The sequence below is a fragment of the Homarus americanus genome, unplaced genomic scaffold (assembly GCF_018991925.1).
Source record: "Homarus americanus isolate GMGI-L3 unplaced genomic scaffold, GMGI_Hamer_2.0 scaffold39155, whole genome shotgun sequence".
NCBI classification, from domain to species: domain Eukaryota; kingdom Metazoa; phylum Arthropoda; class Malacostraca; order Decapoda; family Nephropidae; genus Homarus; species Homarus americanus.
This window is the reverse complement of record NW_024737042.1, coordinates 3,435,983-3,459,707: the sequence shown is the minus strand read 5'-3', so window position 1 is coordinate 3,459,707 and position 23,725 is coordinate 3,435,983. Positions and strand designations below refer to the sequence as shown.

General features: G+C 37.7%; 1 protein-coding gene across 3 annotated transcripts; it reads left to right on the top strand.

Annotated features, from left to right (window-relative positions):
* Positions 1-634: 634 nt before the first annotated feature.
* On the top strand, positions 635-23,666 carry LOC121872591 (peroxisomal sarcosine oxidase-like). 3 transcript variants are annotated; one of them, XM_042375431.1, is made up of 10 exons: positions 635-848; positions 3,327-3,424; positions 5,660-5,811; positions 6,508-6,630; positions 7,411-7,495; positions 7,821-8,005; positions 12,570-12,699; positions 17,545-17,691; positions 19,477-19,552; positions 22,782-23,666. In XM_042375431.1, the coding sequence occupies exons 1-10, from the start codon at positions 806-808 to the stop codon at positions 22,892-22,894; spliced, it is 1,152 nt and encodes a 383-aa protein (XP_042231365.1). In that variant the 5' UTR covers positions 635-805; the 3' UTR covers positions 22,895-23,666. The 3 variants fall into 3 exon arrangements, with proteins under 3 accessions (XP_042231365.1, XP_042231364.1, XP_042231366.1); XM_042375430.1 differs by having other exon boundaries at positions 635-878; XM_042375432.1 differs by lacking the exon at positions 635-848 and adding an exon at positions 1,905-1,923.
* The last annotated feature ends 59 nt before the right edge of the window (positions 23,667-23,725 follow it).

Genomic DNA, 23,725 nt, shown 5'->3' with positions numbered 1-23,725 from the left:
GAAAAAGATAATTTCACCTTCAATTTCGTATAGTGGAAACAAGTGAAATTTTACATAAAGATTTTTATGTTAGGAAATGTTAGGTAAGGTTTTCAAAGATTTATATTTTTTTTTTTTTTTTTACCCCCCATCTTCCTTATGCTTAAAGGTTAAAAGCCCTGCCCACTTTGAACAGTCAATATTGTTTCTCCTTCCCTGATTTATCATTGACTCGAGTAGGTTATCAGACTGCCGGTGAGTGTTTTGTTGTCCTTTGTGGGTCACCTCCACACGCCTAGAGCAGTGATTTGCTTTCGTCACAAGAATTCCCACTATCTTGAGTACATTTCACTGATAATAAATTCACCCATTACCAGTTACAGAGCCCATAGAGCCTAAAACAGGTCTAAAGTTTGTAAACGTGTTATGTTCAACCATTGCCCATTAGGATATGTGTGTAAGCTAGGTCACTGAATTATTTATTTCACAGAAGAGACAGATTCAAAACTCAAATTGAACTTTAGAACCCAGAATGAATGTGAAGGTTGGGAGTGTTACCAACTTGGCCAAAGAAATTTCATTATTTTTTACTGAGAAATAGTAGCCTTATCTAATCTAATTTGGTATTGTAATAAAAAAATTAACCAGATAGCACTCTCAGTTACGTGTAAAGTTTTAAATGGCATTCCCATAACTACACACTGGAGGAACATTACCAAATAAACAAATATATTTCAAGAGAGCATTCAATCTTTATGGAATGAGACGATATGAGGAGAAATTTTGTCATTAAGCACAGTAGTCTCTGCTTGTGAGGCAACCAGGTATGCCGTCTCAGTCAGTCAGCATCCATTACAACATGAGTACAGGTCAGTGGTCAGTATGCACCATGAGTACAGGTCAGTGGTCAGCATACCATGAGTACAAGTGAGAGTCATTGTAGGGGGATGTTTATGTGTGTGTGGGGGTAGATGTTTAGGTGTGTGTGGGGGGTGGTTTCTGTATATATGTGGTGGCTTTTGTTCTGTATACAGTATAGTGGGGGTTCTGTATGTATGTGGGGGTTAGTTTCTGTATGTATGTGTGGGGGAATATTTTTGTATGTGTGGAGGGTGTTTCTGTATGAGTGGGGAGGAGGTGTTTCTGTATGTGTGGGGATGTTTCTGTGTGTGTGTGGGGGAATGTTTCTGCATGTGTGTTTGTGGGGGTATTTCTGTGTGTATATGTGTGGGGGTGTTTCTGAATGTGTTTTTTGGGGGTTTCTATGTGTGTGTGCCTGTGGGGGTGTTTCTATATGTTTATTTTTGGGGTGTTGAACTGTGCATATCATGGTCATCCTTAACCCTTAGGCCCTGGGTGACGTTCCAGAACGCATACCTATTCCCACCACTGTTTAAATGCCCAGTGTGGGTTATCAGGTTCCAGTGTGACTATTTGCCTGTCACACCACAGGGTCGGCCACAGGGAAGCTTCCTGAATATAATTACCTACTTTTGTTTGTTTCATTTTCATTTTTTGTCTATTTTTTCATGTTGTATCAAATTAGTGTAGCTGTATTGTAGTGTAGTATTACTGGAAAACAATGCTATGATTATGTTATAAATGTAGTTATTTGTGGAATATTATTTTATGCATTACTTGCTCTACCAAACACAAAGCCAGCCAGGCAGACTGGCGACCGACTGGTGAGTGTTGCCAAGCACCTTTTATGAAAAGTAATGCAAATAAAATATTCTAAATGAATTAATTATAGCAAATAGGTATTAAGATCAGTAAATATATACATTATTGGCCACCTCAGACACAAAGGTGAGCTAAAAATAGCTGCTAAGTGCAGAGGAACCATGAGGGTCAGCTGTCAAACCAACAGTTTCCTTATCTCCCCCATCAGATACCTGAGGTTTAATTAGTTCATTTGGAGAAGGTCGTGTACTGGTGTGAAGTGTAAGGAACCCAATAGTAGTTATTTTGATGAAGGTCAATTATTTTTTGTATTGTAACTGAATGCACTATTTTTTTATTAGGAAATAAATTAGTTAAGTCATAATTGATGTTTCACCCTTACTCCCACCTTTGGTTTCATGACTGCAAACATACACCCATGCCTGACTTGCTCTGTCAGCTACCTAACAAGCTACATACTGTCCAGGGGGTCTGGTGGCAGCAACTTTAAAATTAAGAGCAGAGTTAAATTATCCCCTTACAATTAGTGACCCCAGAATGGGCAGTTATAGTGTTTCTATATGTGTGTTGAATTGAATTGAAACAGTTTATTTAGCCAAAAAAACACAGATACAGAGTGGATAATAATAACAATATTAACATGGCTGAGCCAGTTGAGAACCTGAGCTCTCTTTTAGGCACCTGATATATACTACAGTATAGTCTCGACTTACGCGGTCAATTGAACCCGTGGAGGTCCGCGTAAACCGAGAAATGACTAACGAAATAACAGAACATATGGGATTAATTGAAATAGAGACTGGGCCGACCCCCAAACTACACTTTTTCCGACACAATACGTACGTTGTAGTAAAAATAACATCTTAATTTTATGATGGTATGCACACACAATTAATATTTAAGAGAAATATCAATAATATTAGGTTTTTTAACACTTACATTAGTAGAAAAGATGGCTGGGCACACGGGGATGGGGGGTTGGTTCCGCGGCAAAGGGCAGATTATTGGTCCTCACCTGTATCACTTGTATCACCTGTATCACTATCCACCACAGAGGCTTGCAGGGCCTCTTTGTCAAACCCCTCAAAGTCCATATCCTCACTATCACTGACTTGGGCCGGCTGTGGTGGGTGGCGTGTGAAGAACTCGGTAATGTTTTGTTAACTGGGCGACCTTGTGCGCACCCTGCCCGCTCCGCTTCCCGCGTAAATGATGGAAAATACCGCGTAAATAAAAAATGTCGGTCTGGCAAGGTGCCGCGTAAATGACCAAACGCGTAAACGAAATCTGCGTAAATCGAGACTATACTGTACTGTATACTGTACATTTATCTCAAGGAAGTATTATGTAACATTTTGTATCAAATGGAATAGTACAATAGCATGGTGGTAATAAGAACATTTCATAATGTTACCACAGTTATCACTTCAATATTTATTAATTTTATTTATATTTATTAATTTTTTTTAGTTTATTTTTTGTATTTATTTATATACTGTATACATAAATTACAGTGGAATTGAAAAACATAAGCAGTACAACCTGGGTCTGAACTTATAAATCAATGCTATTTACTTAACATATTCATCTTTGATTTTGTTTTTTTTTGGGGGGGGGGGAGGAGAGAATAGTAAATCAGCTGATGATGTCTTGTATACCAACAGAGGAGTACCAGGTGGCAGTAGTAGGGGGCGGGGTGATTGGAACCTGTGCCGCCTACAGTCTGGTGAAGGCTGGCAAGAAGACTGTTCTCCTCGACCAGGTGAGATAATTGCTGTGTGTGATCTTCAGTTGCATAAAAAAGTGACAGGTATTGCAATGAATGAATTTCAGTGACATTAAAAGTTTGTTTACATATGCATATTCCAGCTTACATGTAAGAGTTATGTAAATGAACTCGTTTAAAAGTACAATGGAGTCATGTAAATACTGTGAATTTTTATTTTTATTTATACAGTATTTAAATGCCTCAGTTTCAGGTACATAAAGTCCTTTACTTTGATAAATAACTTGGCTTTAGCACTTTTACTTACTTTTACTTTTATCCTCTTCACTACTGATCGGCTGCATGGTTCATATGTAGCCGTCTCCTTGTATTCCTGGAGGCACTGGGTTTGGTCTTCAACGAAATGGTTTGTTTCATATTCATTAAAATCAGTTTTTGTTATGTATGACCCAAGCCACATCACATACCTGCCAACAATGATTTGATTATTGTCACTTGTCATGACTCATACAGCTCTGCATTATGATCCCATTCTCATTGCCGACGTTCTGATAGAGAAGCAGGTACCCGGATGACTTATACGTCCATGGTGTGGGTTTTCTTGTTTATTGCACGCAGAGTTAACCGCCAAAAGCAGTGTCCAAAAAGTATAAGCACAGACACAAACTTGTTTACTCGTAGTGTACAAGTGTCCAACAAAATAGAATCACGGGAAGGCATTTAACATATACTGTACTCGTAAAGTGAATAGGTTCCATCATAACATCCAATCCTACAGCTAATAGAAAACGTTCCTCTTTAATGGCAAACTAAAGATTCTCGATCATCTTGGCAAAGTGTGTTATTTGAATATACTACAGTTTTGTATGGAAATGTATCAATTTAGATGATAAACAGCCCAATTTCAGTTCACAAAATTTTCCATTTATGGAACTGCATTAATTTCAGTGTACATGTAAATAACTAATTTTCAGATGCATTGGAACCACACATACACATACAAAGTACCGGTATTAGTAACAATAAAATTCACTGTATGGAATGACACTCTACCAGTGCATGTAAATGACTTATTATCAGTGCGTGTAAACGATTCATTATCAGTTTTTTATCAATGATTCACAATCAGTGTACATGTATATAAATGACTCAGAAACCGAGTCATTTATATATACACTCATTATCAGTGGCTGTAAATGACACACAATCAGTGTATGTTAATTGACTAATTATCAGTACAGTGGGGTATGCTATAACGAACGGATCCTACTACGAATATTCCTATAACGAACGGTTTTACCTATAAAATTGAGAATGCTATAACGAACGCAACTCCTACAACGAACGCGGATGAATACGGGACTATTTCGCCTGGCGCATGAATATTGTTGTACCGCGACCCACAACAAGAGCGTCAGGTGCCATCTTTGTCTCATTGTGTAGCCAGTGCACCACTGTTAGTGTTGAAATTTCGTCTTTTGATGTGGAAATTCGCATTATTTGTATAACTATTTTGTTATACAAGTATACAATTGTAACAATAAGTTGTCCAAAGCGAGTGAGAAAGCTAATAACCCTTGAAACTAAGAAAGAAATTATAAAGAAACGTGAGAATGGAAGAAGCATTGCGAAACTTAGTGATGAACATGGGATGGCTAAATCGACTATATGTACGATTTTGAAGAATAAAGAGGAGTTAAAAACTGTGCAAGTGGCTAAGGGAATCTTTAGACTGAGCAAAGCAAGGTGTAATGTGATTGAAGAGATGGAAAATTTACTCTTAGTGTGGATAAAGGAGAAAGAAATGGCAGGTGGTAACATTAGTGAAGCTATAATTTGTGAGAAGGCTAAACAATTGTTTGAGGACCTTAAAGCCAAGACTCCCAGTGGAAGTGATAGTGATGTGCCAATGTTTAGGGGTACCTGCATGCTGAATAACACTAAGGTAAGATAAAGTACCGTATTTTTTACATTTTCCACAGAATTTTTTCAGCGTTAAGTGGTTGTATTTGGGGGTCCGGAACGGATTAATCCTATAACAAACGAATGCTATAACGAACGAGGTTCTGGAACCAATTACGTTCGTTATAGCATATCCCACTGTATATGTAAATGACTCGTTATAATTATTATAATAATAATAATAATAATTACATTACAGTTTACAGTGCCACACATTACAGTTCACAGTGCCACACTTTACAGTTCACAGTGCCACACTTTACAGTTCACAGTGCCACACTTTACAGTTCACAGTGCCACACTTTACAGTTCACAGTGCCACATGCCCACGGGAGCAGTGGAGGTATGACCAGGATCACCAGGACGGCCAACAGTGGTCCCCCACAACTCACCCCTATCATGGATGATGCCTTTAAACAATGGCTTAAGATATCTGACATTGTTAACCAGGAACTTATCAGGTGAGCATAAGCTATCTCTGGTGCACTCAGTGGAGCATAAGATATCTCTGGTGCACTCACTGGAGCATAAGCTATCTCTGGTGCACTCACTGGAGCATAAGCTATCTCTGGTGCACTCACTGGAGCATAAGATATCTCTGGTGCTCACTGAAGCATAAGCTATCTCAGGTGCACTCACTGAAGCATAAGATATCGCTGGTGTACTCAGTGGGGATTATGATCTCGGGTGATATCACCCAGGCTTTAGATTTATAATTATACTCTACAGTAATTCCTGTAATATGCACAAAACCACATTAGGAAACATCTTGCTCAAGGGACAAATTGCATAATATATTAATATAATATTTAGGTAATAAAAATGAGTGATGCCATAAGATTTTTGACAATGAAAGAAATATCCAGTTGCTGAATGCCATTGCAGTTAGAAGTTGAACTGTTTGGGATCACCCACATGCCTGTTTCCTTGTCACCGAAGTACAGTATGTGATGTATAATATCAGTACAGTACAAACGTTTTCAGTGACAGTATTACCAGAATTCTGCAACAATATACGTATAATTATTAAGCACTAATGGACAGTAGAGCATTGTAAGAGTTCTACAGAGCTGTGCAAGTCATGCAAAATACCCACACCCACCTAACTTAATCTAATCCAACCTTATTTCAACTAATCTAGCCCTACATTCCTACAGCTTCGCCCCAATGCTGGTGGTGAGTCACGAACTGGAAGACATAAAGAATATGGCCATTTCAGTTGAGAGGACAGGCCACACCCCAAACTGGCTCACACCTGAAGAAACAAATGCCAAATACATGTAAGATTGATGGGGAAGATTTACATTGAGAGGATAGCATTTAATCCTCACACATCATAAAAGAAATTTTCTTCTATTTATCATATGCTATATAACTAACAATGGGTCAGGCGACTCTTATACTGCACTGACAAGAATACGTTTTAGCCAAAGGGATGTCGGAGACCTTCCACTTGTATCTTTGGGCATTGCATTACTGTACAATAACTTCAGAAATTCAGTAGCTAAGAGTAGAAAGCTAGATACAGTATAAGATGTTTCTCAGTTAACCTACAAGCTGTGAACCTGTGATTTTTTTTTGTAGCTTAGGACTTATACAATAGATGCTATACTGTACCTTGATTTTTTGGATTTATTTATTTATTTTATTTTTCTTTAATTTCTGAATACAGAATCACATAATTTTAGAACAAATGCTACCTTCAGAGTATTTCTCAAATGGTATAAATTTTGTTTTATTTACATTATTTAATTTTGTTTCTTTAGGGGTGGAGGGGGGTAGTGGCCCTGTAGCCAGCAGCACATTAAGAAATACAGTATAGTTGTATAATGTTAATATTTATCATCTGCCTTAATGGGGGTAGGTTTGGTTGTACAAGTACTGGGTTTGCTTTTGTGAGATTAGAACAGTAAAAGGTTAACAAAGATTTTATTACATACTTAGTTCACTTAGACCTTCACACTCCTCACTGTGTTGCTAGGTGTGTGACTGCTGCCTTTTATTATAAACCTTATACTATAATAATTCAGGATTTTTAATAGTAAGTTTTAACTTGGCAGGACTCGCTTCCCGAAGGATTCGGTGATGTTTGAGGACACCACAGCTGGGGTGATGAGGGCCGATATGTGTCTTTCAGCTGTCAGGGTGAGTCTCCCATCTTTAATGAAAGAGAAAGTGGGATCCATAGGCCTGATGGCCTGTGTGGAGCAATGTGGAAAGAATTCACTGTACAGTAAGCCTCCAATATACAAGGAGGCAGTGTGACCAGTATAATGTATTGCCTTCAACTGCCTTCACTTTCTAGCTGTAACGGTAGGTATCCATTCACAGATGGGTTGACTGGAGGTGCCATAGGCACAAACCAGAGACCTTTTGGGCAGTCAGTGAGCTTATTAGCCACTACACTCCTAGTGTCCTTTAATAACAAATGGTGTAGAGTTGCAAACTAATTAAGACTGTATTTTGGCAGGAACTGTACAGGAGTGCTGGAGGAACACTGCTTGAGTCATGGCCGGTGAAGGAAGTGGAGACTGGCCACCCCTTGATCACTCTCAGGGGGCCCCAGGGAGTCATCCGTGCTAAGGGCCTTATCTTGTGCCCTGGACCTTGGGCTTCCAATCTCCTCATGCCCCTTGGGGTCAACCTTCCACTCAGGTACTGGTATTTTGATAACATCTTTGACTTCTTGCTAAGGTGAGCTTGCATGAAGTCAACCTCAACTGACATGGGATCAACTTCCATACAGATAAACTGACTCTTAATGTATAATGTTTCCCTTCGAACATATGAATCAACAACATTGAGAATATTAATGAAACTGATGACATAATCCGAAAAATTATCAAGTTTTCTTTGAAGTTTGTGATGGATTTTTCAAAAAACATCTGGAGCTAAATGCTGTTTCTATTTCAACAGTAATAAAGTGTTTGCATGGGATGTAGTTTGGGGGTATATGGTGTTATTTGTACGTCTCATTTTATGGATGAGCCAGGGAGTAGGTGGCTGGAGTATATTTGGCTGTCAGTCCAACTGTTATGTTTTAAAAGACTTAACAGAAAGGTTTACAATCTAGCTTTATGCAAGAGCTTTTATCCTTCACACTATGTACAGCAAAGATATTGGAAGTATAATGTATTGTCTAATGGTAGACTCTGCTGCCATATGGCATCATGAAAATTGTGACCAAGTCCCAGGTTGCTAATCTGACTTTCTGCCTCATTTACACACAATGGCAGGGTTTCAATTATTTTTCTTACTATTGACAACACGACATACATACAGTATATCGTTTCTCACTTTTGATCTTGTTTTCATTTTTGTATTTCTTTATGGTTCTTTATTATTATTATTATTATTATTGTTATTATTGTTATTATTATTGTTATTATTATTACTACTATATTTTCACCCCCCAGGCTCCGATGTGGGTCAGTGATCTGTGCCCGCGTGGGCTAATCCCCGTAAAAAAAATAAATAAAAAAAATCTTCACCACTTGTACAATGGTCCTCAACATGACCCAAAGTTAGTTCAGATTTTTCCACATCTGGGTGCCTTGAAGCCAGTTTCCTGAACTTCTCCCAGTGGTAAATAACATCTTTTAACTCTGAAGTTGACATATGGTCATCACTTTCCTTTTCCTCCTCACCATTGTCAGCCTCTAACATCTCATCCAGTTGCTTCAAGTCTTCAGGAGTAAGTTCCTCCTCATGAGACATCATAAGCTCTTCGACATCATCCTCCTCCACTTCAAGGCCCAATGACTGACCAATGGACACAATCTCCTGGTCCAACTCTGTTTCTTCCTCAAATCCCTCAAAATCATGGACTACTGATGGCCACAGTGCTTTCCATGAAGAATTGAGGGATCTAGTGGAGACTTCTTGCCATGATGACAATCAATTTTACAGCCTCCAGGATGTTGAATTGTGTCTTCCAGAACTGTGCCAGTGTTAGTTCAGGATCAGTGGAAGTTGCCTGATGACACCTCCTAAACATTTTCTTCATGTACAATTTCTTGAAGTTGCTGATCACATTCTGGTCTATTGGCTGTATGATTGATGTAGTGTTGGGAGGCAAAAACAACACTTTCACAAAGTCAAATTGACACTCCAAAGTTCTGGCAAGTTCAGGGTCATGCCCAGGGGCATTATCCATGAGGAGAAGAGCCTTTAAAGGGAGTTAATTGGTGGTTAGGTAGCTCTTTACAGAAGGGTAAAACACCTCAACAGCCCATTCATTAAAGAGCTGTCTTGTCACCCATGCCCTACAGTTGAACTTCCAAAAAACTCCAAGCTTTCCTCTTACCACTTTTTGTTGTTTGAACACCCTGGGGTTCTCAGAGTGGTAAACAAGCATAGGCTTCAGTCGGAAATCCCCTGAAGCATTGGCACCAAGCAATAGAGTGAGATGGTCTTTCATGGGTTTATGCCCAGGTAAAGAGGCTTCATCTTTGGTGATGAATGTTCTTTTGGGCATCTTTTTCCAAAACAGCCCAGTTTTGTCCATATTGAACACTTGCTGTGGAAGATAATTTTCTTCTTCCACCAGCTCTTTAAACTCCACTAAAAACTTTGCTGCCCCCTTCCTTATCAGCACTAGCAGCCTAACCATGCCTAATAACACTGAAAATGTCACTTCTTTTCTTAAATTTTTCGAACCAGCCTTTGCTGGCCCTAAAATTTTCAAATTCTGTGCCTGAAGAACCAGGTTGATCTGTCTTTAAATGTTCGTATATCTCCCTGGCTCTTTCACAAATAAATTCAGTAGAAACTGAATCACCTTTCATCTGTTTTTCCCTAATCCAGATGAGAAGTAACCTCTCAGTTTCTGCAATTAGGGATCTACAGTACTTTTAAACACTGGTAGATTTGTCTCTCACTTTTACTTCTTTAAATTTTTCTTTCTGTGCAAGAATTGTCGACACAGTTGATGTCGACATGCCATATTCTTTGCATAGCGCATTTGTTCTAATGCCTTCTTCATGTTTTTTTTTTTATAATTTCCTGCTTAGTTTGGATTGAAATCGCTTTTCTTGATCTCTTAGGCTCCATGCTGGATTCAAACAATCTCAACACGTGATATTTTAAGTTTAAACTTGCTGTAAATAAAGAATATTTTCTTTAAAATAACACTGCACTGTGCTATATATTGTCAATATGTAAAATAAATTTCAAAATGACCACTAATTTGCTTGGAAACACAGAAAAAAGCGTTAAGTTGAAGTCTCAAACAAGATGTTGCCTCCACTGAAAAGACAGAGACTAATGCTTGTTTGGTGTGTTGACAGGCTGGATGGCGTGCATAAAACTAGTTTCCTTACCTTCAATTATGTTCAATAATTGTTAAAATTACTAAAAAACTTAATATTAAACTTTTAAAATTATTGAATAGTATAAACTTCTTTATGTTTACTAAAAATAGTAAGGAATTTAAGCCCTAGAACCGATTACTGTATTGACCGACTAATACTACAGCTGGTTGACCGCCAAGTGCAAGCGAAAACATATTCAGGTCGGCTCGTAAGAAACTCGTTAATCGAGGGATTGCTCGTTAACCAAAGTTAAGAATCTTATGGAAGGTAACTCGTTTATCAAAATCTCGTTAACCGAGACACTCGTTAACCGAGGGATCACTGTATAATTAACATTGCTGGAATTCTTATAAGATGGTGATTAATTTGAATATAAACATGCTATAGTTTGCACTAGACAAAAACTTTAGGAATCATTTAGTACATTATTTTGAGTGCATGTACAATGTTGCCCTGAGGACAGTGTAGCGTGCCCAGAGAAACATTAGGCACAAAATTTTAAATATGATGTGCCAGATTGACTCGCACAAAATAGGAAAGATTCACTTTAAATTAAAACATTGTCCTTAATTGTGGGTGTTGCTTTAAATCAATAATTTTAAATTTAATCGCTTTAATTCGACGTTCTACTGTATTTTGCAATTTGTCTCAGCCCTGAAAAAAATCTGTAAGGGGGAACCTTACATGTTTTTTCACCCAAATATTATTTTCTCTCAGACTTGAAATTTGGTGGAAGTAATTTCAGTAATTAAGTACATCCAGAAAAACGTAAAAACACCAACCAATCTCCTCGGAAACCAATAGTTGGCGAGTACAGAAATAAGCATTGAGAAAAAGTCATTAAAATCTTTCAAGCATCACTACGACCACTAATTATTCTACAATCGAACTGTCGATAATATATTTGGAATCGGCATGCTCAGGAGTACCTATACTGAGATTTTGAACAAAATTGCACTTTTTGCAATTTATCTCAGCCCTGAAAAAATTCTGTAAAGGGGGACCCTTAAGGTGTTTTTTCACCCAAATATGATTTTCTCACAGACTTGAAATTTGGTGGAAGTAATTTCAGTAAAAACACCAACCAATCACCTTGGAAACCAATAGTTGGCGAGTACAGTAATTAGAAATGAGAAAAATTTCATTAAAATATTCCAAGCATCACTACGACCACTAATTACTCCGTAATCAAACTGTTGATAATATATTTGGAATCAGCATGCTCAGGAGTACCTATAATACTGTACTAAAATTTTTAACAAAATCGCATATTTTGCGATTTGTCTCGGCCCTGAAAAAATCTGGGGGTCCTTACGCGTTTTTTGACCCAAATATGACCTTCTCAGACTTGAAATTTGGTGGGATTAATTTCAGGACAGTGTAGGCAAAACCCTTAAATAGGATTTTTGGTCCCACACAGCCTCAAATCCACACCCTTCCTAAATACTCTATCTATTTCACCATCTTGCACACAGGCCCACTCAGTTTCACCCTTAGAAACAAATTTAAGAAGCTTCTCAATGAATTCTATCCACAAATTTCTCTTACACTTAGACTAGTCTTCAAACCCCAGGGTTAAATTAAAAAATTCTTTAAAATTAAAGACACCATACCCACACACTTGCAAACTTCAGTTGTTTATCAGTTTACTTGTGCTAGCTGTAGGGCAGCATAAATAGGTAAAACAAAAAGACACTTGATAGCTCAACTTTCTAAGACATGAATAAACCCATTTAAACTTCTCATGAACATTCAAATTTACTAAAAAATATTACCATACAGTATTAGGAAAAAAATTCTAACTCATAGCAATACATTTTAATTCTGTATTTGAGTAGCAAGGAATATTAAGATAAATTTAAAAATATATATAAACATGTTCCACTTTATTATGTTCTCTTCCCTAGTACAATGAGGACAAAATCTTTCTACTGGAAGATAAAAGATGAATTTCCTCATTCTGCCTTCGTTGGGTGGGGAGCCAAGCATGTGGATTACTACGCCATGACAGCCCTCGGTCGACCTGGCCATGTCAAGGTTCATATTCATTATTCATATGGTTACTGTATATACTCGTCCATAATTCTATCTCGTGTATAGGTTGACCCTTGATTTTGTCCAAGAAATCATTAATTTATGATATGCCTTGTTTATAGGTCGACCCAAATTTTTTAGGGTAATGGAACAACAAATTAGGGTAATAAAGCACCATATTTTATGGCATATAAAACTCATTTCAGAAAACCTTCACTAAAAACACTCTACGTCCTATAAACTGAGGGTCACTGTGCCTGAAACACCAAGCGCCGAAGGCAAATTGTTTACCATTTATTATTACGACACTTTACATTGAAACGCGGGTAGTTTCAGCAAAAATATTGTATACAGTGAACCCTCACTTTACGCGGTCAATTGAACCCACGGCGGCCCACGTAAAGTGAGAAACGCGTATAGTGAACAACATAACATATGGGATTAATTGAAATAGAGACCGGGCCGACCCCCAAACTCCACTTTTTCAGACACAATACCTACGTTTTAGTAAAAATAACTTCTTAATTTTATGTATGCACACACAATTAATAATTAGGAGAAATATCAATAATATTAGGTTTTCTAACACTTACATTAGTAGAAAAGATGGCTGGGGGGTTGGTTCCGCGGCAAAGGGCAGATTATTGGCCCTCACCTGTATCACTTGTATCAATTGTATCACTATCCACCACAGAGGCTTGCAGGGCCTCTTTGTCAAACCCCTCAAAGTCCATATAAGTCCATATCCTCACTATCATTATCACTATCACTGACTTGGGCCGGCTGTGGTGGGTGGCGGGTGAAGAACTCGGTAATGTTTTGATGACTGGGCGACCTTGTGCGCACCCTGCTCGCGCCGCTCTCCGCATAAAAGGGTACACACACCGCGGAAAGTGAGCATTCCGGTTTCGGCAAGGTACCGCGTAAACGTGGAAACGCGTAAAGTGGGACCGCATAAAGCGAGGGTTAACTGTATTTCCATTTAAGTATTTATTTAAGTCAATTAGGATAGAATATTATTGTAATACAACAGTTCTTTTTAACTTAAAATCATTCGAAAAGTGATTACGGTAACATCTTTTGAACAACAAAAGAAAGCGAAAGTCGATTGTTTTCGTCATGATTTTATCCCACTTTCCACTGTAATACATACGTCATTTCAGCAAAAATATTACATTTCCGTGAATGTATTATATGAAGCACAGTATGAATAGAATATCATTGTAATATAACAGTATTTTAACCGAAAACTATTAAAAAACGAGTAACATCTTTTGAACATGGGAAAGTTAGGTAAAGTCTTTTGTTTTCGTCATGAATTTTATCCTATTTTACATTGAAATACATCACGTTTCAGCAAAATTTCTATTTATTTCCAAGAATATATTCATTCAGGCGCAGTTTAGGTAAAATATACATGTGATGTAACATTTTTTTAATTGAAAATGATTCGAAAAACACGTACCCTCTAGCCCTGTTCAAGGAGAGGACTGGGAGAAGCTGTTTGGTGCTGCAGACGATGGCAAGGAAAATGATTTGGATGGATTTTAATGAAAATATTCAGAAATATGGTATCGTAGTATTTATTCAAGCCAATTAGGATAGAATATTATTGTAATACAACAGTAGTGACGATGTGGAGGAGGCGGAGGGATAGAGTGGGGAGGAGGTGACTGGCGGGAGCAGGGACGAGTGGAGATGCCAGCCAGTACATTACGGGTGTATTAATTGTTTTTATAGCTATTTTTGCATTTTAATGTTAAATACTGTACATTACCTTTCAACAAAACTACCATTTATTTCTGAGAACATGGAAATGTAATATTTTTGCTGAAATGATGTACGTATTACAGTGGAAAGTGACGAAAACAATGACTTTCGCTTTCTTTTGTTCAAAAGATGTTACCGTAATCGCTTTTCGAATGGTTTTCAGTTGTGGGATTATAAGGCTAATGATAGGATAGAATATTATTGTAATACAGTACAAGTACAACAGTTTTTTTAACTGAAAACCATTTGAAAAGCGATTACGGTAACATCTTTTGAACAACGAAAGAAAGCGAAAGTCTTTCGTCATGATTTTATCCCACTTCCCACTATAATATGTACGTCATTCCAGCAAAAATATTACATTTCCATATTTATTTCCGAGAATATATTCATTCAGTCACAGTTAAGGTAAAATATACTTGTGATGTAATATTTTAATGAAAATCCAGTATCGTAGTTTTCTCTTGTTTCAAATTTAATTAACAAAGATTGATGTTTCAAATGTAATGAACAAAAATTTATGTCCAGTATCTATAAATTAACTTTAATAAATGAATACTTTGTTTTACATCGTCCTGTGCTACCATACCATGGATTTGGCTACTTTGGGCTCGCAAGAGATCTGCCCTGGCAACTGTACCGACACTCACAGCTGGTGGTGTGTTGGTGCATCGTTTCCATTGTTTACTGGTAGTTACTGGTAAATATTTTTCAACCTAACGAAACTATTACCCGTTTAGAGGTCGACCCCCAATTTTTGCCAAATAATTTGGTCTTAAAAACTCGAACTACACACAGGTATATACGGTAAATAAGGACATGGGGGGCCAGGGATTGGGGCAGCAATAGTACACGGATTTTTAACATTCACGGTTATCTCTGTTACCTAACCCCCGCGAATGTTAAGGGCCGACTGTATTACAATAATATTCTATCCTAATTCACTTGAATAAATACTACGATACCATATTTCTGAATATTTTCATTAAAATCCATCAAAATCATTTTCCTTGTCTTCAACACCAAACAGCTCCTCCCAGTCTTCTCCTTGAACAGGGCTAGAGGGTACGTGTTTTTCGAATCGTTTTCAGTTAAAAAAATGTTACATCACATGTATATTTTACCTAAACTGCACCTGAATGAATATATTCTCAGAAATAAATAGTAGTTTTGCTGAAACGTGATGTATTTCAATGTAAAATAGGATAAAATACATGAGGAAAACAAAAGACTTTACCTAACCTTCCGATGTTCAAGAGATGTTAATCGTTTTTAAATATTTTTCGGTTAAAATACTGTTATATTACAATGATACAGTGACCCCTCGTTTAACGAACGCCTCGGTTAACGAAATTCGGTTAACGAACTGCCTTCCATAGGGATCTTCAATTCGGTTAACGAATTTCTTACGAACTGACCTCAACATGTTTTCGCTTGCACTGACCGGGCAACCAGCTTTAGTATCAGTCCGCCAATACATTAATCGGTTCTGGGGCTTAAATTCCTTACTATTTTAGTAAATATCAAGAAGTTTATACTATTCAATAATTTTAAAAGTTTAATATTCAATTTTTTAGTCATTTTAACAATTATTGAACATAATTGACGGTAAAGTGACTAGTTTAATGCGCAGCATCCAGCCTCTTAACACAGCAAACAGGCGTTAGTCTCTCTCTGTTTTCACTGGAGGTAACATCTTGCTTGAGACTCTCTTCAACTAAACGCTTTTTTCTGTGTTTCCAAGCAAATTATTGGTCATTTTGAAATATATTTTACATATTGACAATATATAATGCAGTACAGTGTTGATTTAAAGAAAATAATCTTGAAATACACCAAGAGAACTAAAATTTTATGGGTGAAATGGTGCCATGGGGTGACTTCTCTTCCACCCCAATGCCTTCTCTTCTTCCTTCTCCTCCACCCCCATTCTAATTCCCATCATCATCATCATCATCCAGGAGCCTTCTACATACACACCTCAAAGTAAGTGAACTTTTCTACCATTTTTGTTGAATTTAGGCAATTTTCGGTGAGCTGGAACCAATTACCCAAAAACCCATTGAAACAATGGTTTCGGTTAACGAACTTTTCGGTTAACGAACGACCTTCTGGAATGGATTGAGTTCGTTAACCGAGGGGTCACTGTATTCTATTCATACTGTGCTTGATATACTACATTCACGGAAATGTAATATTTTTGCTGAAATGACGTACGTTTTACAGTGGAAAGTGGGATAAAATCGTGACGAAAACAATGACTTTCGCTTTCGTTCGTTCAAAAGATGTTACCGTAATCGCTTTTCGAACGGTTTTCAGTTAAAAAAACTGTTGCATCACAAGTGAATTAGGATAGAATATTATTGTAATACAACAGTTTTTTAACTGAAAACCGTTCGAAAAGCGATTACGGTAACATCTTTTGAACGAAAGAAAGCGAAAGACATTGCTTTCGTCACTTTCCACTGTAATACGTACGTCATTTCAGCCAAAATATTACATTCCCATATTCTCAAAAATAAATACCGTAGTAGTTTTGCTGAAACGTAATGTATTTCAATGTAAATTAGGATAAACTACATGAAAACAAAAGACTTTACCTAACCTTCCGATGTTCAAGATATGTTACTCGTTTTTGTAATAGTTTTCGGTTAAAATACTGTTATATTAGTGATATTCTATTCATACTGTGCTTGATATAATACATTCACGGAAATTTAATATTTTTGCAACTACAATGCTGATGTCAACACAAGCGTGGTTACAGCGAAACTGACTGAGTGAGGGAGAGCTATGCGTGTGTGTGGTTGCGGGCTGTGTCCCGTGTTCGGTGCCGCGCGCGAGTTGAATGGCGCGCGATTTGAATGTACTTCAATTACTTCAATGTACAGAATATTCCTCCGGCGGGGCAATCCACGTATTTGCAAATCCGTGTATGCTAAACCCGCGTATGTTAAGGGCTGACTGTACTGTACCGTAATGCACTTCATCACCCAGAGAGAGATGGAGCAGTCTACCTGCAAGTGCTGGAGAGGTAAGAGCTGTCCTAACCTTGAAATTATGGGTCTTGTACTTCAGGTGGGGTTACATGATGGGAAGTACGTACGCATAGATGGTGAGGAACCTGATCTTTCCTTACTGCGGGAGCAAGTTGTTGCCTATTTCACCAAGTACTTCCCTGTCCTAGGTGACAAACCTGTCGACGAGGAGCTGTGCTGGTACACGGTGAGTAGTACTGTTCCAAAGTTGAATATCATGGTGGGGAAGGGAATGGACAATTAAGTGAATGTGCTTTATAATGAACAACTGGTTCATCTTGGATGTGAGTAAAGTTACTATTAAAACCTTGTATAGAGAATTATGACATGTTAAGCCTAGTTTTAATTGGTTATTACTTGACTTGTTGGCTCCATTTTGTGTGTCCCTTATATGTGATTTCACTGAAACACTAGAATTTAGCTAACATGTTTTCGAAGCTCAAGTGACTTGGCGACACATTATGTTTCGACAATACTTGTAATATACAACACCATAAAAATAATTAATGTCTAATATGTAAAATATTTCAACAAAGGATGATGGAAAAAAACATGGTGCAGACATTAACTTGCTAATTTCCCCAAGTCCTTCATCCTCTATACTTTTTACTTCACATGAATGATTTTCTTTCCATTTCCTGCAACATGTTATGTTCCTCTGCTGATAATACTAATGTACAGTAGGTGACAAAAGTTCGCTTCCCGTGGTGGAACCGAGTCACGGGAATGAGTCTCCGAACTGACTTACCCTGACTGTTTCGTCTCATTTGTGGTCAATGCGGATTCATTTTGGGCGGGAGCGAACTTTTGACCCCAACTGTACACCAAAGTTTACTCTAGTGATATTATGGCCACACTCAGTCAAGTTTCCCACTTGATTGTTGAAATTCTATAACTGCAGTTAACACGGATCTTGAGTCAGTAATGTACAAATAATCTTTTTACATTCGGTGCCATCAAGAAACAAACTCAGACTCCATACAAATAATTTCCAGATGAAACATTTGTACAGCAATAACTCCATTATACCAGTCACCAGTGACAATATCCACATCTTTATTGTTGCAAAAAGATACATCCTATAAACTATTTACTTTTTTGGGGGGGGGTCTTGTTCTTTTTTAACCTTTAAAAACTCAGTAACACCTGTGCTGTACTATATTTCCTTAGATTTGAGAAACATTTTTATCTAGGTGATAAATTATATTTAAAAGCATGACTTAGCCTCAAAGGCGTTTCTATGGTGCCTCCCTGGTCATCCATTGTTGTTTCCCTGAATTATTGTAATATCTTTTTCCCTTATATTTCTTGAACATTTATTGATATCACTACAGCATGTGCTTTCTTGAACATTTCCTCATCATCTTTTCTGTTTTCATATGAAAGGTGGATCACAGTCTGTTACTCTATTCCTTTTTATATCTCATGCTTTGTAGTGCCAATATTGTTTCAGTTGTAAGCCATAACTCTGGTGCAACACTCCCATACAAAAGTTGATTTTCTTCACCAGCATTTAGTCAGATTCAAAACGGTAGACATTGGACGAGGAGTATTAACCATTATCTGGGCAGTTGCAATTAAGTCTTTACAAGACCTTTAGCCTTTCAGGTAAATATTGAATACTGTCAAGTCCACTCACTCATTTGAGGCTGACAGTACAGGGGGGAGTCAGTAGGTCCAGAAGACTTAAATGATCAATACATTATCGAAGCATATCCCAAGATTTAATGCACCCCTTAGGGAGACACTTCATTAACAAGAGGCACCTGGTTGCAGGCTCCTACACACTAAGGTATTCAACAATCAATCATCCATTCTTTTCAGACCAAGAAGTATTAGCTGAAGCATATAAAGTTATTTAAACTGTATGGATATGTAACCACAATTTATGTACTGTACTGTATATACTGTATACAGTATTGCAAATATTGCAATTGTTTTAGTTTTCTGAAGATTTTTCTTGTTCTTACAGATAACACCTGATGAAGAGTTTATCTTAGATTGTCATCCACAACACAACAACATTGTTTATGCTGTTGGCTTCTCAGGTACAGTTATGTGTTTGTCTGACAAGTAGTACTCCTCTTTCTTTAACAAAAGGAAAAAAAATGAATGTACAGTATGTGTGTGTGTGTGTGCACGCGCCGAATAGGATATTCTCGGCATTGTCATAACAAAAACCTGCAGAGAGACGCTCAGCTAGATCGAAAGAATACACCAGAACTGGTTTGATGAAAATGACCCGGCAATCAATGTACTCGCCGATGATAAATATGCTACTTTAACTGACTGGCAGAATAACCCTCAACCTCAGACCAAAGCTTATACCATCCGCACGAAGTAAGCGGCAGCCCATGCGAACTTCGCAATCTAAAGAACAACTGGTTTAAAAATAAAGCATGTGAAACACAAAAATTTGCAGATCAGCACAAGATACACAAATTTTTAAATTCCACTAAAACATTTTATGAGCCAATCACGCTGGCAGCCCTCCACTCATCCAACGGTAACTCCCTAATTAAAGACGATGAAGGCAACTTCCAGTGCTGGAAAGAGCACTACCATTCACTGCTCAACCGAAACACTGATGTGGATGTCCTGACTACCCAGCAGATCCCTCAGCATCCAGAGCTGACCCACCTCAGCTATCCTCCATAACTAGATGAGGTAGCTACTGCCATCAAACAGATGAAAAATAACACAGCCTCAGGGCCTGATGGAATCCCAGTCTAGGTGTATAAAGCAGGAGTACCTCTGCTTACCAGCCGTCTCCACTCTCTCCTAGAGAATATATGGGAAAAAGAGGGAATCCCCCAAGCTCTTAAAGATGCCTCCATTGTCAATATTTATAAGAACAAGGGAGACCGGTCAGACTGACAACTACTGAGGGATCTCGCTGCTGTCCATAGCTGGCAAGATTATCGCCCGAGTCCTCCTAAACAGACTTCTTCCTGAGGCGGAAAACTTGCTCCCAGAATCTCAATGTGGATTTAAACCTTCACGTGGCACCACTGACATGATCTTTGCTGCCCCCCAGATACAGAAAAAGTCAGAGAACAGAGTCGTGACCTGTACACACAGTAAAAAAAAGTACAGCACGGATTATGTGCAAAACAATATGACACCCCGGATGAGGAATAGTGGAATACAGTCAGTCCTTGACTTAAGACGGGGTTAAGGACCGACGACCAGGTCATAAGTCGAAAATGCGAAAATAATACATAGAAAATCTAAAATGGGTGTCTCTTTTTCTTCTCAGTACCACGAGAACTCTCACTTTTACGCTTGCAAGCCATTTTAAAAGGAATTAAACACAAAAATTTTGTCAGTACACAGCGAGATCACTAACGTCAGGACTCGAAAATACGTAATTTGAAAAATATTTTATACGACTGCGGCGGTCTCATGTACGGGTGGTCCTAAGTCGAGGAGTACCTGTATGAGTGTTGGTCCTGCTTTCCTTGCCTGAGGGTGTCCTCACATATCTGTTACCCTACCATAGGTAGGTAGAAACCTTTGCCATACAAGGCACGCATACCAACCATACCAAACTAAATGTGTTCACAATTGGTAAGCAGACCTGTTATTATCTAAAATGTTAAATATATGGATTATCAAAATGCAAATCATTTCAAGGCATTATAACTTCAGGGAGGATGTTAGAAAATTTTTAGTATTTATTATAAAAGGTTGATATAAATATAAGTTTATATACGCGCAGTCCGGGGGGGGGTTAAAATGCTCAGGGGAACCAATCAGCTATTTGTAGTTATAGACGAGGGGTGGGGCTTAAGAACCAGCTTAGCATAGAAATACTATACAGTAGTTTGTTAAATCAAGAAAATACTGTACAGTCCATACTTCACTTTAACAACTACAGTAATTGGTACTATGAAAACGGTTGTTAAAGTGAAAATCGTTAATGTGGTGAGTATAATTTATATGCTATATGGGTCAATTGATACCAGCCCTTAGACACTTTCACCCCGATAAACCCCACAAAAAATTATGACCATTTATTCACACACATTAATAACTAACATTTAAGACACTCATTGAGCTGCTTAATGAGACTGTTTGCTGTCATCCGAGGCAGGGGAGTGGTGTTAGTGCCCCCCTGCCCTTGCCCCCGCACTCTCACACTGGGTTGCTTCCCCAGCACCACCACAAACTGATCGGTCAGTTTCATAGCCAGTGAAGTCGAGTGGTAAATCATCTAACATTACACACAGGTAAATCTTGAACATTATCATCAACAATGCCGTCACAGATAAGTGAGTAGGTTACACCACACCACCTGTTCACATGCCCAGAATGACTATCAACTTGCGCTACTAATCGTTATTGTGTTGAAATGTATCGTTAATGTTTTGAGGAGTTGCATTTCATTAGTCATTATTGTGATAAATCGTTAATGTGAAACTCATTAAAGTGAATATGTACTGTAGTTGAATCTACCCTTTGCCCAGATACCAGATAACTATGACGCTATCGTAATTTGCTATCCCGAGTGAAAAGGGTAATTTCCCCCCAAAGATTACCGAGCCTTACCTTTTCAGTTGTAATCTTCATAATTGTGATTTTGTTGAAAATCATATGTTGTTTAAGGATCTGTTGTTTATAATTTGATATTTGGATAAATGCACTACTTGTCTTAATAACTCTTAGAAAGTTTCTGTTAGTTTTGCAGTGGTAATTGCACACAGTTATGATATCTGATGTCACTCACTTGTGTTATTTTGGGTGTACCATAGTAGTATAACACATTAATCTTTAATTCTGAGAGAAAAGGGTTTTTCCGCACAAAGATTACCGTTTCAGCCTTAATCTTGAAAATAGACATTTTGTTCAAAATCTCAATACCTATAAGTACTCCTGAACATGCTTAATAGTGTCCTGAGGCTAAAATTTTGATATTTGGGTAATTATGTGGCCTAATGAGTCTTAGTATTGAAAAAAATTTAAGTAATCTATTTATAGACCACCTAATATGATATATTGATGGCATTCTTTGGTGTTCCCAAAAGATTTCCTGTTACTAAAGGACAACTGTTTACACCTGGAATTAGCCAAATTAAATATTAAAAGTGGCAGGGGAAAATGGGTGTGATTAGGATAGCAAGGTTAGTTTCTTTATAGGGGTTAAAATATCAACTCCAACAGACAGCATGAATCACAAGAAGGTACCTGGCTATGGGCTCAGCAAAAAAGGCATTCAAGGATCAATCTTCTATCTTATTTGGTGATCTTTTGTTCTGATGACATTTGTCTTCTCAGGCACAGGATTCAAGTTGGCCCCGACAATCGGCAACATCCTGGCAGCCAAGGTACTGGGGCAACACCATGGCTTTGATTTGTCTCCCTTCACCTCAGACAGGTTCACTATGTAAATCAAAAGACAGTTTTCCTCAGAATAAATACTAAAATGCATATGTCAACTTTCAGGAATACTTGTATAGGGTGAATATTTGTGTGTAGAATTTTAACCCCTTAAGGAATACTGGTATGTAGAACCACCATTCTTTTTATGAATTCCTATGTACAGGGTTTCATTCCCACCCTCCATCAGAAATATTTATTTTGATGTATGAGTTCATATACTGTATACAGTACCCCATAATGGCTGCACAGTCTCAGATGCTTCAACTGCAATAAAAATCCTGTACATTATGTGCAATGAAATAAAAAAAAAAAAAAAGTAAAGAACTACAGAGAGTATTTCAGAATCCTGAATTGCCCAACTCTTCAGAGCTAATCAGTAAGTTTCTGAATTCTTACAAGCATTACTATCTATTAATGTTATATCTGACACATTTTCTTATTATTTTTATTAGGAAACATCCCTTATCCTTTGAAAGAAACTTGAATTTATGTGGACAACGCCTACAGCCATCACCATCTGTTCTCAGTCTCATTAGCATGTACCGCCATCTATCGGCGTGCAACGAAGATTAGTATTCAGTTGCCATTTCGTATTTTTGCAGTACTTATCTTAGTATGGACATCTTTGTACAATGAGTAACGATCATTACAACACTTTGGTAATAACATATCAACAAGGACAGTGCTATCATGCCGTAAGTCTTTATGAAGGAGCAATATTTTGTTTTACAAATACAGTACTGTACAATACTCTGAAGATCATAAACTTTATAAAAGTAATCTTATTATTCACTACTTTACACTAAATGTAAATTGATAAAAAAAAAGACCAAAAATCA